This window comes from Macrotis lagotis, chromosome 2, assembly GCF_037893015.1.
Source record: "Macrotis lagotis isolate mMagLag1 chromosome 2, bilby.v1.9.chrom.fasta, whole genome shotgun sequence".
Taxonomy (NCBI): Eukaryota; Metazoa; Chordata; class Mammalia; order Peramelemorphia; family Peramelidae; genus Macrotis; species Macrotis lagotis.
This window is the reverse complement of record NC_133659.1, coordinates 11,453,240-11,466,121: the sequence shown is the minus strand read 5'-3', so window position 1 is coordinate 11,466,121 and position 12,882 is coordinate 11,453,240. Positions and strand designations below refer to the sequence as shown.

The 12,882-nt window shown below is 41.8% G+C and overlaps 1 protein-coding gene across 1 annotated transcript in view; it reads left to right on the top strand.

Moving 5' to 3' along the window:
- Positions 1 to 12,565, top strand: part of IL23R (interleukin 23 receptor) — a 61,851-nt gene extending 49,286 nt beyond the window's left edge. The window contains exons 8-10 of the mRNA XM_074221225.1: positions 4,574 to 4,679; positions 8,392 to 8,482; positions 11,860 to 12,565. Of these exons, the coding sequence (XP_074077326.1) occupies positions 4,574 to 4,679; positions 8,392 to 8,482; positions 11,860 to 12,495 (833 nt within the window). The 3' untranslated portion in view covers positions 12,496 to 12,565. The remainder of the gene's footprint in view (positions 1 to 4,573; positions 4,680 to 8,391; positions 8,483 to 11,859) is intronic.
- The last annotated feature ends 317 nt before the right edge of the window (positions 12,566 to 12,882 follow it).

Genomic DNA, 12,882 nt, shown 5'->3' with positions numbered 1-12,882 from the left:
TGGACCCAAAATGCAGCTCATTCTTTTTTCCCCCACAGTGATGACATGAAAGACTTTATTAAATTCTTTACTGAAATCTGGGTAAATAATGTCCACAGAATTTCATTAAGCTATCACTCTAATAACTTTGTCAAAAAAATCTAACTCGATCTCTTTGGACAGCTCACCCTTCTCTTCCTCAATGGCATTATTTTTGGATCTTTGGACTTTCTTCCTTGAAAAGTTCCCATCCTAGGATGACTTCTCTATAAAATTTGAAACCAAAGAATGTGCTAACCTTTCTCTGAACCCTTTAGAACCAGCTTCCTAAACAAGATGGGGCATTTAGCCAGATACTCGAATTTCCTCTGTCTTTCTATCACAAATTCTGGCTACTTTCTCTCAAATTTCTTATTACTTTCCCGCCAGCAAGCAGTCCTTCTTGCTGAATAGTATTCACTTATACAAAATGATGAATCTTTTGAGGAAATAAAGATATGGGTCATCTTTTTATGATTCATTATCTTCTCACCCAGTTGATATCAATGTCTTCAGGGCAGAGCTTGGGACTCCTCCTCCCTTTAACTCTAAACTGGTCATACATCAAAGAACAGTTAACATGAATCAGCAAAGAGCTAGGATGGTCACCCTGGGTCATTCAGGAGATCCACCGTATTGCTGTCTACCTTTGGTTGGCCACCGATAAGCACTTTCACCAGGCAAGTTTTCTTGGCTGACCTAAGACTTTTCTGAATGGTCAACATTCATTCAATGCTCAACCCACTCCCTGACCATTCCTAATAAGCTGCACAAACGATGGGACTAGTTGTATTTTAAACTTCCCAAATTGAGGCATAAGTCAAAGCTGCATGGACAGGATTCTCCCAATTCTGAACTAAGTATAGTTGCAGTGCACAGCATGAGCATTGGCCTGAATAAGGGTCTTCGTATGTGTCAGGGAAGCATCGCAGACCATTGAATTGATTTAGGAGCTGAAGAGGAAAGAGTGGGATAGATAGCCTTCAGGAAATACCAAAGCTTCTTTATGATCCCATGTTTCCCTCCAAGATGATAGCTCATCTTGTTAAAGCCAAAATCCTAACAGTGTTGCTGCATATCAATACAACTGAAACTAGAAAAGTTCCTGAAGAATTAAAATGAGTATCCCAGGGTGGCTAGGTGGTGCTGTGGATAGAGCACCGGCCCTGGAGTCAGGAGGACCTGAGTTCAAATCTGGCCTCAGACACTTAATAATCACCTAGCTGTGTGGCCTTGGGCAAGCCACTTAACTCCATTTGCCTTGCAAAAAAAACCCCAACTTAAATAAAATGAGTATCCCATGAGAGCAAGAAAGAGAGCAAGAGGTTGTTCTATATGACAAATGAGAAACTGAGGAACAAAAATAAAAGATTTCATTGAGGAAATTTCATTGCTGATAGGGAAAGATGTAGCAAGTGCAAAGAGGCTTCCAGAACAGTTCTCTGGTGTCCTCATGAGGTCAGATTAAGAGAAATCAAGGAAGACCTTCACTATTCTCCCTGACAAAGAAATATTTGAGCTTAGAAAGTAGTGGGTTGGAAAGATGATGAATTTGAGAGATAATAAATAAATAGATTGTGTTCTCCATATTTGTAATGTCAAAAGAAATTGAAGGGCCTCCAAGATGAAGAGTCTTTCTGGGTCATGGGAGAGAAGGCCCGGAGGCAGCCTGGAGAAGGAGTCTCATTTAAAAAACAACTCAGGAAAGATCAATTGAATGACTTGATTTTTTTTATCAACTAAAAATAAGTTTACTATGTCAAGCAGTCACAATCACCATTCTGTTCCCACTACAAAATGTCTGGTCAGCTTTGTAAGATTTATCAAATTATAAAATCTCAATGTCAGCAGGGGCTTTGGTGCCTGTGGACTTTACCAGGATCCCTCTAGAACATCCCTGACAAAAGGTCACCCCACCATTGACTGAAGATAGGTAAACTTAAAGTGTCCTCTATGCCATTCTCCAAGTAACTGATAAAATTATGAGACAGAGTCAAGCCCAGATCCCTGAGTCATCAAGAATCAAGGATCCATCAAGGGCCACCTGCCAAGCTAGAATGTCAACTCTTAGAGAGGAGGAATAGTTTCATTCTTTGTTTTTGGATTATTAGGACCTAGAAGAGAGCTCGACACAAAGCAGATACTTAATAAATGTTTATTGATTGACTGGAGTTGCCATGGGAGCATGAATGATTCCTTCTCAGGTCTGACCGTAAAACACCCCAGGATGCTGAATCCACCCAATTATCTTGGCCACCTTCGCCAACTTTGTCTCCTAGGTTGTCACAGGAGACACTGCTCCAATCTAAGGACCACACATTATGTTTCTCCCCAATTACAAGCACAAGGCTAGTCTGATGCAGCTGTTTCTAGGTTAACCCCGACAGGTTACACAGACCTAACCAGTCCTTGGTGACAGAGCACAGGATTTAGGAACCTGGATTCAAACCCCACTTATCTTGTCTATTCTTGATGGGAATTTCACTCTTCTGGGCCTCAGCTTTGCTCTCTGAAAAGGGGGGTGACTAGGGATGGACTAGATGACTTCTATGTTGCATTCTAATTCTAATGCATTTGAATCCAGTGATCTCTTCCATCCACTCCGTGCCAAGCCAAGAAGCATCACATGTCGACTATGTGAAAGTCACTGTGCTGGCTGCTGAAGCAAACATGGAAAACAAGTTTCTGGCTTCAAGACACTTGTATTCCTGGGGGGGGGTAGTGTTAAAAATTCCTCAAGGATAAAGTAAATCAACATAATCAACATTCCAGCACAATATTCTCTATAGATGGAGTAGGTATGGAGATGCTCAGCAATGTTGAGTGGGAAAGCAGAGAAGGATGGATGGATGGATGAAAGGTTAGCCGGGTAGGTGGATAGAAAGTTGGATTTGAATGGATGGATAAACAAAGGTATTCACCTCCAAAAGTATTCCCGCTTTTATAATCTAGTGGAAAGGCAATATTGATATGCCAATAATGAACTTGGGGCTCAATCCTCTATTTCTGTTAAGTCCCATAGAGTGCTCTTTTCACCGAATTAGAAGGTATGATCTTTTTACCTTGAAAATGGAGGCAAATTGGACATGAATATTATTTGCTTCTCCAAGAAGGTTAAAAATGATGACAATAACGGCAAAAAGGCCAGACTAAAGCCACAGCCACCACAGAAGTTAGTTTTGCTACCTGTGAAGGGCGACTGGGAATTCTCTCATGGGTCAGACAAACCAAATAAGGTGCTTAAGTAAAAAAGAATCCCAACAAAAGCTGCACACACAAGCAGAGAAAGGTGCTAACCCTGACCACATTTCCAGAATCTCACCTCTAGAAGAAACCTTCTGTCACCAGCCCTCCACACAAGCAAGTTTTCTGAAGTGAGAGGTTGTTTGCAAAGAAAAACCTTACTTATTTCCCCTGTGCACAAAAGAAAAAAGAAACTAAAGAGTAATTTGAATGTTCATTCTTATACTTGGTCTATCAATGATATTATTGTTGAAACTGACGGAAGAGATCATATTTCAAAAAAAAATCCCCTCTCCTCTTCCCAATGCACTCACCTGCAAAGCAAGTAAAACAGATTGTCAATAACTACTCATAATAATACTCATAATAATGTTGTCCTTCATTCTCGAAGAAGACCATGACATCAGGGGCAGATGATGCCAGTGAGTTGGATTTGAGTGAATGGACTGTGAGGGTGCCTCACTTTCTCCTCCAGAGCCATCTGGGTCAGTGGAACTGGAGATGACCCTGGATGGGAGGCGATCAGGTTGAAGTGACTTACCCAAGGTCACATACACTCACAGAAGTGGATTGGTTTACTTCCAGTATGCTATTTTAGCCTTTTCCTCCCGGTCATTGTTTTCTCAAACCAGAAAAGTTTGCTTGGAATGGAACCAGATTTTATGTCTATTTGTTCAGACCTTGGGCTAAACGCTGCAGATCCCAGGGAGAAACACAGAGTCTTTATCTGTGAATGGGGGTGGGGTCTATTGAGAGTCAGTCAGGTAGCACTGGGTGATGCTCTCGAGGGTCTAAATGAGACACTGTCTCTTCATCTCCTGGAATACAAAGATAAAAGAGAAAAGCCTTCTTCCTTCCAGGACCTTCTCTTCTATTGGGGGCTGCAACAAATCCAATTTTTATTTTTTTCACTTAATTTTCTTTTTCAATGGACACAAATAGTAGGTATGGGGAATCAGTCCTCCAATCTGGCAAGAGAGGGGAGCACCATTATCACCGCCTCCTTATACCATTGCCCTTATTCCTTGAGCTCACACTCAACATCCCTCCATTGGTCGCTCCCATCCATTTGCAGTGGTTTCCCCCATCTACTGACGCTTCATGGCTCCTTGCTCTGGAATTCACTATTACAGTCTCTAATATGGGACAAGCTATCAAGACAGAAGTCCATAAAGCAGAATCCCCATTCTTCTCACCCCTGCCCCTTGCAGAGATGTCCAGTCTCTACTGTACATGCTGAAGAGAGAAAGCAGACTTGGTCATTATTCAGCCGCAGCAAAAACTAAGCGATTGTCTTTTTCCCCCTTTTCAGGAAATAGAAATCCCACCACTGGGCTTCTGTCTGGAACAGTCCTCTGTCTCACTGTGCTGTCTGCTCTTTTTTTGACTGTGATATTTAAACAATCACTTAGAGTCAGGTAAGTGGTCCAGGACATTACCTGTCAATCCACCCACCATACTCCTACCTCCAACTCCAGGTCACCAAACACCCAATTGATGTCTGTCTACACAAGACCAAATTGTATTTGGTCAGCCAATCGATTGTGTAGGGAAAAAATTTAATCCATTGCCTAGATATTTTGGCTACACATCCAACAATTGCTCTGACTTTTCTCCCTCAACTGTAGAATTACTTTCTTAAGTTGACTCAAATATACCAGGAAAAAACCCATTTAGTAGGGGGTAGCTAGGCGGTGCAGTGGATAGAGCACCAACCCTGGAGTCAGGAGGACCTGAGTTCAAATCTGGCCTCAGACACTTAATAATCACCTAGCTGTGTGGCCTTGGGCAAGCCACTTAACCCCATTGCCTTGCAAAAAAAAAAATAAATAAACATTTAGTAGATGCCTAAACTCCTAAGAATTAAGGCTTTGGTAAGTGAATGAAGGAGTCCTTGCTTGTCCTCAGGGAGCTTATTGCCTATCAGAAGAGACAACAGGTGCAAGTATAGACAGAATAAATACACTCTGAGTGAGACATAGTTTAGACCATCCTCAGCACATCAAAGTTTTTATCATCTCAAATGCATAGGGCTGGGGTCAGGTTGAGGGGTTGAAGTTTCTTTCTTCTTTAAACAAAATACCACTCATTTGTTTTTCCATCAAGAAAAAATAACTTTACTGTTTTTTCTTATTTATAAAAGAAAATGTATTTAAACCAACAACAATAAAGACGATGGGATCAGATCTTTGTAGGAATATTTGGGATGGTCAGAACTGAAGATGACCCCAACTATGGAAACATTTTTTGGAGTTCTTGTGGTTTCTTTGGAATGCACTTTATATAACTATCCTGTTCAAAGCATCATCATAATTTCTAAAAGGAAATACTTCTTTCTGGGTTTGGGGGCAATCGCCTTATAGTTGAGGTTGGGGAAGGGTGGGGAGGGGGCAGGGAAGAAGGAGTGAAAGGGGAGGAATCTTCTAGTTTGGGGAGACAACGCACCAATGTCATTGCCACCTACAGAAGAAGTGGGTCAGTCCTACTGGGGAACTGGGGAGTTTCTGTACTGGAAGTCTCTTGGGATGTGCAATCAGAGGACCTGTGCATGTATACTGGTTGTGCCACTTCCTAAGGGTGTCCATGAGGAAGCCAGTTGCCAAACTTGATTTTTAAAACTAGGATCTCAGTTTCATTTTATGTAAAATAGAGATAATCCTTTTTATGTGAGTGCTCTCTCTCATGGAATTATTATGAGGAAAGTAAGTGGGCAGGGGTGGGATTTGTGCCCTATGAGGATTGGCAAGAGGAAGTGGGAAGACCTAGCTCAGACTGGGGGGTGGGAAGGCAGGAGGGAACATGGGGGTCACTGAGAGGATTAGATTGTCCTGTTTTCCTGGAGGTCAAGGCCAGGAACAATGGGGGAAGTACAGAGAGGAGAGTTTTGGCTTGATGTCAGACAAGTCTTCCCAGCATCTGTCCTTCATGGGAATAGGCTACCTTGAGAAGGGGGCACCCACCCTCCCTTGAGGTCTTTCAGCTGAGGTTCCTTGTGGCAGAGGAGAGGCTTCTGTTCTTAGACTAGAGAATAACTACATGTTATTCTGTAATAACATTTCAAGCATTAAATGACCCAGATAGAATCATTTTCACCAAGCTGCTAAGAGCCAGGCGCAGCACCTGCTCCATCATTTCAGCTGCCTGTAATTAAGCCCCGCAGAAGCCCTGGGAGACTTGGTCTTTAACCAGACTCAACAGAAAATCATTAACATGTGGGCCACCAACCAAAGAGTCCCAATTAGTTTCACAGGGCAAGGAGGAAAACGGGTCACCAAAGCCCAACCTTCAGTTGGCAAAGAGAGGTACAGGGCTGGGACAGGAAATGTTTTTGAATTTATTAATATGTTTTCAGACAGACAAAGAGACAGAGAGAGACAGAGACAGAGACAGAGATGAGAGACACAGAGACAGAGAGACAGAGAGAGAAACAGAGAGGAGAGAGACAAAGACAGAGAGGAACATGATTCTAAAGCAAGCTAATTGTTATACATAGGAACATATCCTGTTATCTAATGATCAACTGGGAATTGTTTGCCAAATCCTCATATAGGAAACAGAAATGGAAATAAGCGTGGAAAACACTTCCAACAATGGTCCAAAGGAGAGGGGGAGCCCAGCACCTCCCAAGCTTCTATAAGGCTTTGGTCGGGTTCAGTCCTTATCAATTGATAAACATCTACCTTCCAAGTGTGTGTGTGGGGGGGGTACAAAGTCAGCTTCAAGGCAGTCTGTGTCCTCAAGGATCTTACAGTTCAGCTGGGTGAGAGAACACCCACATTTTGGGGGCATATACACTATATGTTCCCAGCAGATCCAAGATGATGGGGAAAGGGGGGAGGCTGTAGGGGGAGGGGGGAGATCAGGAATAAAGTTTATAATCTGAAATTTATTAAAATTAAAATTTTGGTGACTTTCTCAAGTCAACATGCATTTGTTAGTCACCCACTGTGTCCCTGGTACTGGGAATACAAAAAAGGGGTCAAAAACAGACTTACATTCTAAGGAGGAAGGGGCTTAACCAGAGTTCCAAAACCATGGTTTAAAAAAAATAATTCAAAGGGAGAAAGAAAAGGGGGAAAGTATTTATGCCTATAATATGCCAGATCCTAGGCTGAGCACTTTATAAATTGGATCTCATTTCATCCTTACAACAATCCTGGGAGGTAGAGCCTATTAGTATTCTGATTTACAGTTGGGGAAATTGAGGCAAATGGATTAAGTAATGTGCTTAAGGTTTTCACAACTAGTAAATATCTGAGGTTGGATCTGAACTCACGTCTTCTTGATTCCAGGATATTTCAGCATAATTGATAACCCTAAATGAATATATCAATCCTATTGATAATCCTCTGTATTCTTACATATTATATTTTGTGCATTTAACCATCTTATTCTGAGAAGTCAGCAGACCGACTGTGACACAAAGACATGGAGAGTTGAAAAGGTTGGTTCTTAGACTGACCCCAGAGAGAGAGAGAGAGGGAAGGGGGGGGGGAGAGAGAGAGAGAGAGAGAGAGAGAGAGAGAGAGAGAGAGAGAGAGAGAGAGAGAGAGAGAGAGAGACAGTCTGGCTGGACTATGAGTATTAGGAAGCTATGGGGTGCCATAGGGCATAGAATGCTGGGCTTAGAGTCAAGAAAACTCATCTTCCCAAGTTCAAATCTGGCCTCAGACACTTACCAGCTGTGTGACCCTGGGCAAGTCACGTAAACTGTTGCCTCAGTTTCCTCCTCTGTAATATGAGCTGGAGAGGGAAAGGACAAACCGCTCCAGTGTCTCTGCTAAGAAAATGCCAGATGGGGTCATGGAGAGTTGGACAAGACTGAACCAATGGTCACAGCGCTCATTTCTATAGCACCTCAAAATTTATAAAGTCTTTCCTTGAAGTAGGGTTATAGAAAAGGCAGAATAATAGGCATTATCATCCCTCTTTTGCAGATAGGGAAACTGAGACCTAGAGAGTTTAAATGAAGATCCAATAGCTTAGTAAATGTGATTGTGAACATAACAACCCAGACCACTCTGGACTCTCCAATTTGTCCATATTCCTATCTGGCTAGAATTGAATGAGACAATCCACGCCAAATACTTCTTGTAATCTTTCATTTGGGGTGGGGTTTTTTTTTTTAAGAATTAAAAGAAGACTCTTATTGTTCCTACCCAATTGGCTTCATGAAGACATTCCCAATGTGAGAAATAGTTGGGCCATGAAAACCTTACAGGTAAGGGCTGCCAAAGTTTGGGGAGGGCACAACTGGGGATGGGGGGAGGTCAAAAGTGGGATACTTCTCTGGTGAACATATCTGCTTAAAAACTAACATCAGGTTCAGAAGGAGGCAAAGACAGCAGAACGATGCTGGGACTACTATTCAACTTGAAATAAATAATGATTCCACAGAAACCCATGTTATAGATATTGGAGATTCATGGTTTCAGATCATAGAATCATAGATCTGGAACTGGAGGGAACCCCCAGAACACTGAGCTCCTTCATTGCTTAGAGGAGGAAACTGAGGTCTAGTGTTCAAGGTTTCACAAGGGAGTGAGTGTCAGAGGTGAGATTCAAACGTAATACAACTACTTTTTCCCCTACAGATATGAAGTTCTTGCTTTCCGGTCTTCTTGTATGGGGAAATGTTCATACTTGTCATGTTCATCATATTAAAAGGGATTTTTAATTTAAAGATAAATAATCGTATATGATGTACCCCAAATAAACAAACATGTCAAAGGGGCAAGGAGTGACAGTGGCTAAAATAATGTGGGGTGCATCAGAGTCCGAGTTGCTTCTCTGACATATCCAGGCTATGCCATTCTAGACAAGTGGCCTCTGGGACCCCAACTAACCCTGCACAGTAAAGAGCAGGTGGCGGGGTGGCTAGGTGGCGCAGTGGATAAAGCACCAGCCTTGGAGTCAGGAGTACCTGGGTTCAAATCTGGTCTCAGACACTTAATAATCACCTAGCTGTGTGGCCTTGAGCAAGTCACTTAACCCCATTTGCCTTGCAAAAACCTAAAAAAAAAAAGAAAAAAAGAGCAGGTGGCAATCTCTACCAGTTGAGGGACTTTCCTCACTGGAAATTTCCTATTTTGATATGTCCTTCAGGACACAAGGAAGAACACCTGGTCCTTCAAAATAAACTTTGAATATAGTTCATATTTTTGGAAACTCTCCAAATGTGTGAACTTTGTTGCTACTCTATTGATATCATGCCCTAACCCCTCTCATGAACTGTCTCGATAGATAATGGGTTTCTTGTCATTTGGGGTCTTCAAACAAGTCTAGAGGACCACTTATTAGAGATATTAGTAAGGAAAGTCTTGTTCAAGAATGGGCTGTCCAAGACAGCAGCAGGGTCCCCTCTAAATAATGGGATCTGAGGATTCTGTGGTCCATTGGCCCCAAGTGTTCAGATTCTAGGTCCTCCCTGGTGAACTTGCAGTCTACCATATTTCAAAAAGAATATGCTAATTCTTCAATTGTGAATTCCCTCTCCTCATACCAGTGAACTTCTCTGATCTGAATATATTTCAATATATATATATATATGCATGTATCTTGTATTTATAATCTATTCAAATATATTTGCATGTATTTGCTTATCTGTTTGTGTTACTTTCCTCCAAAAGAATGTAAGCTGGGGCAGCTAGGTGGTGCAGTGAATAGAGCACCGGACTTAGAGTCAGGAGAACCTGGGTTCAAATCCAACCTCAGACACTTCATAATTACCTAGCTGTGTGGCCTTGGGCAAGCCACTTAACCCCATTGCCTTGCAAAAACCTAAAAACAAAAAAGTTATCAAAAAGTTATCAAAAAAGTTATCAAAAGAATGTAAGCTGCCGGAGGGCAGGGGTTCTTTATCCGGCTTAGCAGACAGTGTTGTAGTGTGAAAAGAATAGGGGACCCAGCTTCAAATTCTGTTTCTAAAATTTACTATCGTATGACCTTGGACAAGTCACTAACCTCCCCAGGCCTCAGTTTCCTCATCTGTAAAATGAGGGAGTTGGATTAAACTAGTGTTATCAGATTCAAATAGATTTTTGATTGATTTGGAAAACCATAAATTAACATTATCTGTTACATTGGCTATATTTTTGCTTATCTTATTAGTTATAGTTTAATCTGGTCAGGAAGCTTTTAAGGCATATTGTAGGCCTTCAATAGATGACCTCTGAGGTCTCTCCCAGCTCCAGATATAGGATCCTTTGTGTGACCTTGAACAGATCATTTTAAATTCTCAGGTTTCAGTTTGCTCATCTGTGAAATGAGGGGGCAGGCACAACCCCAGGAGCTCATAATGATCACCTACTCCCTGATGAAGAAGGAATGGCTCAGGGAGCAGAAGGAGACGTAGTTTTTGGACATGAGCGACAAGGAAATTTGTTGTGTTTGACTGGGCATATTTGCTACTAGTGTTTAGTTTAGAAGAGTGGATTTTTGTTCATTGGAAAAAAGGAAATTAAATAAAACCTAATGAACTAAAATGAAGTGAGCAGGTGGAAGGAACCAACATCTGAGGCCCCTTCCAACTCTAGGGACCTTTGTATCCCTCCCAAGGCCACCATGCTTCTCTCCACTGGAGACCTGGGAAAGCTGGGTGCTTTCTGAGTCTGAGAAGGCAGTTGGTAGGCAGCATCTCTCAAGCCAATCCAAAATCAAGTAAGCCTCCTTACCCAAGCACACCCTAGATAGGCAAGCTATATATAATGCAATTCTTCTATTTTATGAGATCATTCTTCATAATAATAAAAGCAGATGATTATTTAACATGTTAACACGACCGAGGTCTGGAAATGCACTTTCGCATTTGATGCTCCCAAATAACTCAGGAAGAGGTTGTCACCTACAGGTATGGCCTTCATTTGGAATATTACCTGATATTTAAATATGGTTTTCCTCCATGGTGGAGGAAAAGGATTCAAGCATAGAATACCCATTTTCATAAGAATGAAGAGCCTGAGGTTCAGAGAACTTCCCTGATGTCTCCATTCTCAAACAGCCAATGAGAGTCTCTTTGGATTTCCAGGAGAGCATCCTCTATGAGGAGTGGCAAAAGACTACCCATAGGAAGAGCTCAGTGGTGCGCAGAAACAGATCTTGGTCCTGTTGGGTCCTTGGGGCAGAGTCTACTGGCTGACCCATGTCTTTTGTTAACCTCCTTTCTACTTCATTTCATTTTACAACCAAATTCAGCTATGATGTACTGTGGTCTTGATAAGATTTGCAGCTTTGGCTAAGGGAATTCACTAATCCCTAGTCATCTTTTACATAGCCATGTATTTTAATAGTGTGATCCAAAAGGGCATTTGTAATTTTTTAAAGTTACCCTATATCCATATGTATGCATATATATGTATTTACAAATATATATTTATATACACATCTATTTTATATATAACAAAAGTGCTGGATTAATATTCAGTCTGTTGGTTAACAAAGGTAGGAAATATGGAGGGGAAATAAGATGAGGAAAAGAATGATAAAGGAGAAGAGAGGCCAAGGAAAAGCAGAATGGAGACAGAATTCTAATCTGCTCAGCATTCATTTTGGACTTCTTAGATTTCTTTTGTAGAAATAATGCATTTTTTTCTCTTCTAGGAAATTAGTGAATTTATTATGAATAATTCCAGCCAGTCATTCCTTGAACCAGATCCAATAATTGCAGAGATAGAAGAAACCTTTCTTCATAAAGAATTCCAACCCATGATCTCCAAAATGGAAAACACAACAGAGTTAATGGCAATTGGGGAGCACCTGCAAACCCCACAGCCTGTGGATGTGACCATTCCTTATCTCCCTGATCCCAACACTGGTTACAAACCACAGATTTCCAATTTGCTCACTTCAGAGAACCCTCCACGTGAGATCAATGACCTGAGGGTTTCAGCCCTTGAATCTCAAGTCAATTCCTTGAGCCTGGGCAAGAATGTGGTGATCAGAAGCTGTCCGAGTCCAGTTTTCTCCAGCTCCAGTCTCAATGGTGGAAGGGACTTTTTCTCCCTAGAAGAAACAGGCCTCACTTTTGGCCACAGTGAAAGTGGTTCAATGGTAGGGCCAAAGAAGACTGAAAGGGAGGCCATGGTGGTCTTGGGAAAAAACCCCTCCAGGGAGAGTCTTCCAGAGCAGACACAGCTTCCTGATGATCTGGTCTCTTGTTTGAGGGCCATGGGGGAAGAGGAGTCCCCTGATGTCCGCCCTTATTTTCCACAGAGGTTTGGAAATCCATTTCCATAGAATTTTCTTCTTTCAGTAGGAGAGGTTTTATCTCATTTGGAGTCAACTCTCAAATGCATTCTATTGAAGTTACTGCCTGAAGTCTTGATGCTATGGGAGGATTCTGGGTCCTCCTCCAGATGATTGGATGGAAAATGCCTCATGGTCATTAGGAGTAGATATGTCTATCAGGGAGGCCCCAGGTCCCTTTGGTTACAAGTCACAGTTTTCTCTCACTGATCTCTCTTGCGATCTTTGCAATGAAAATAGCTCTTTCCCATATATATGAATAATCAATATAGAATATCAACTGGAAACCAGGAAATCAGTACAGTGCTGATAAAGTATTTGAATACTGAAGGGGATGCATAAGGGTATCAACCAGGACAGACCATTCCTTCCCATGGA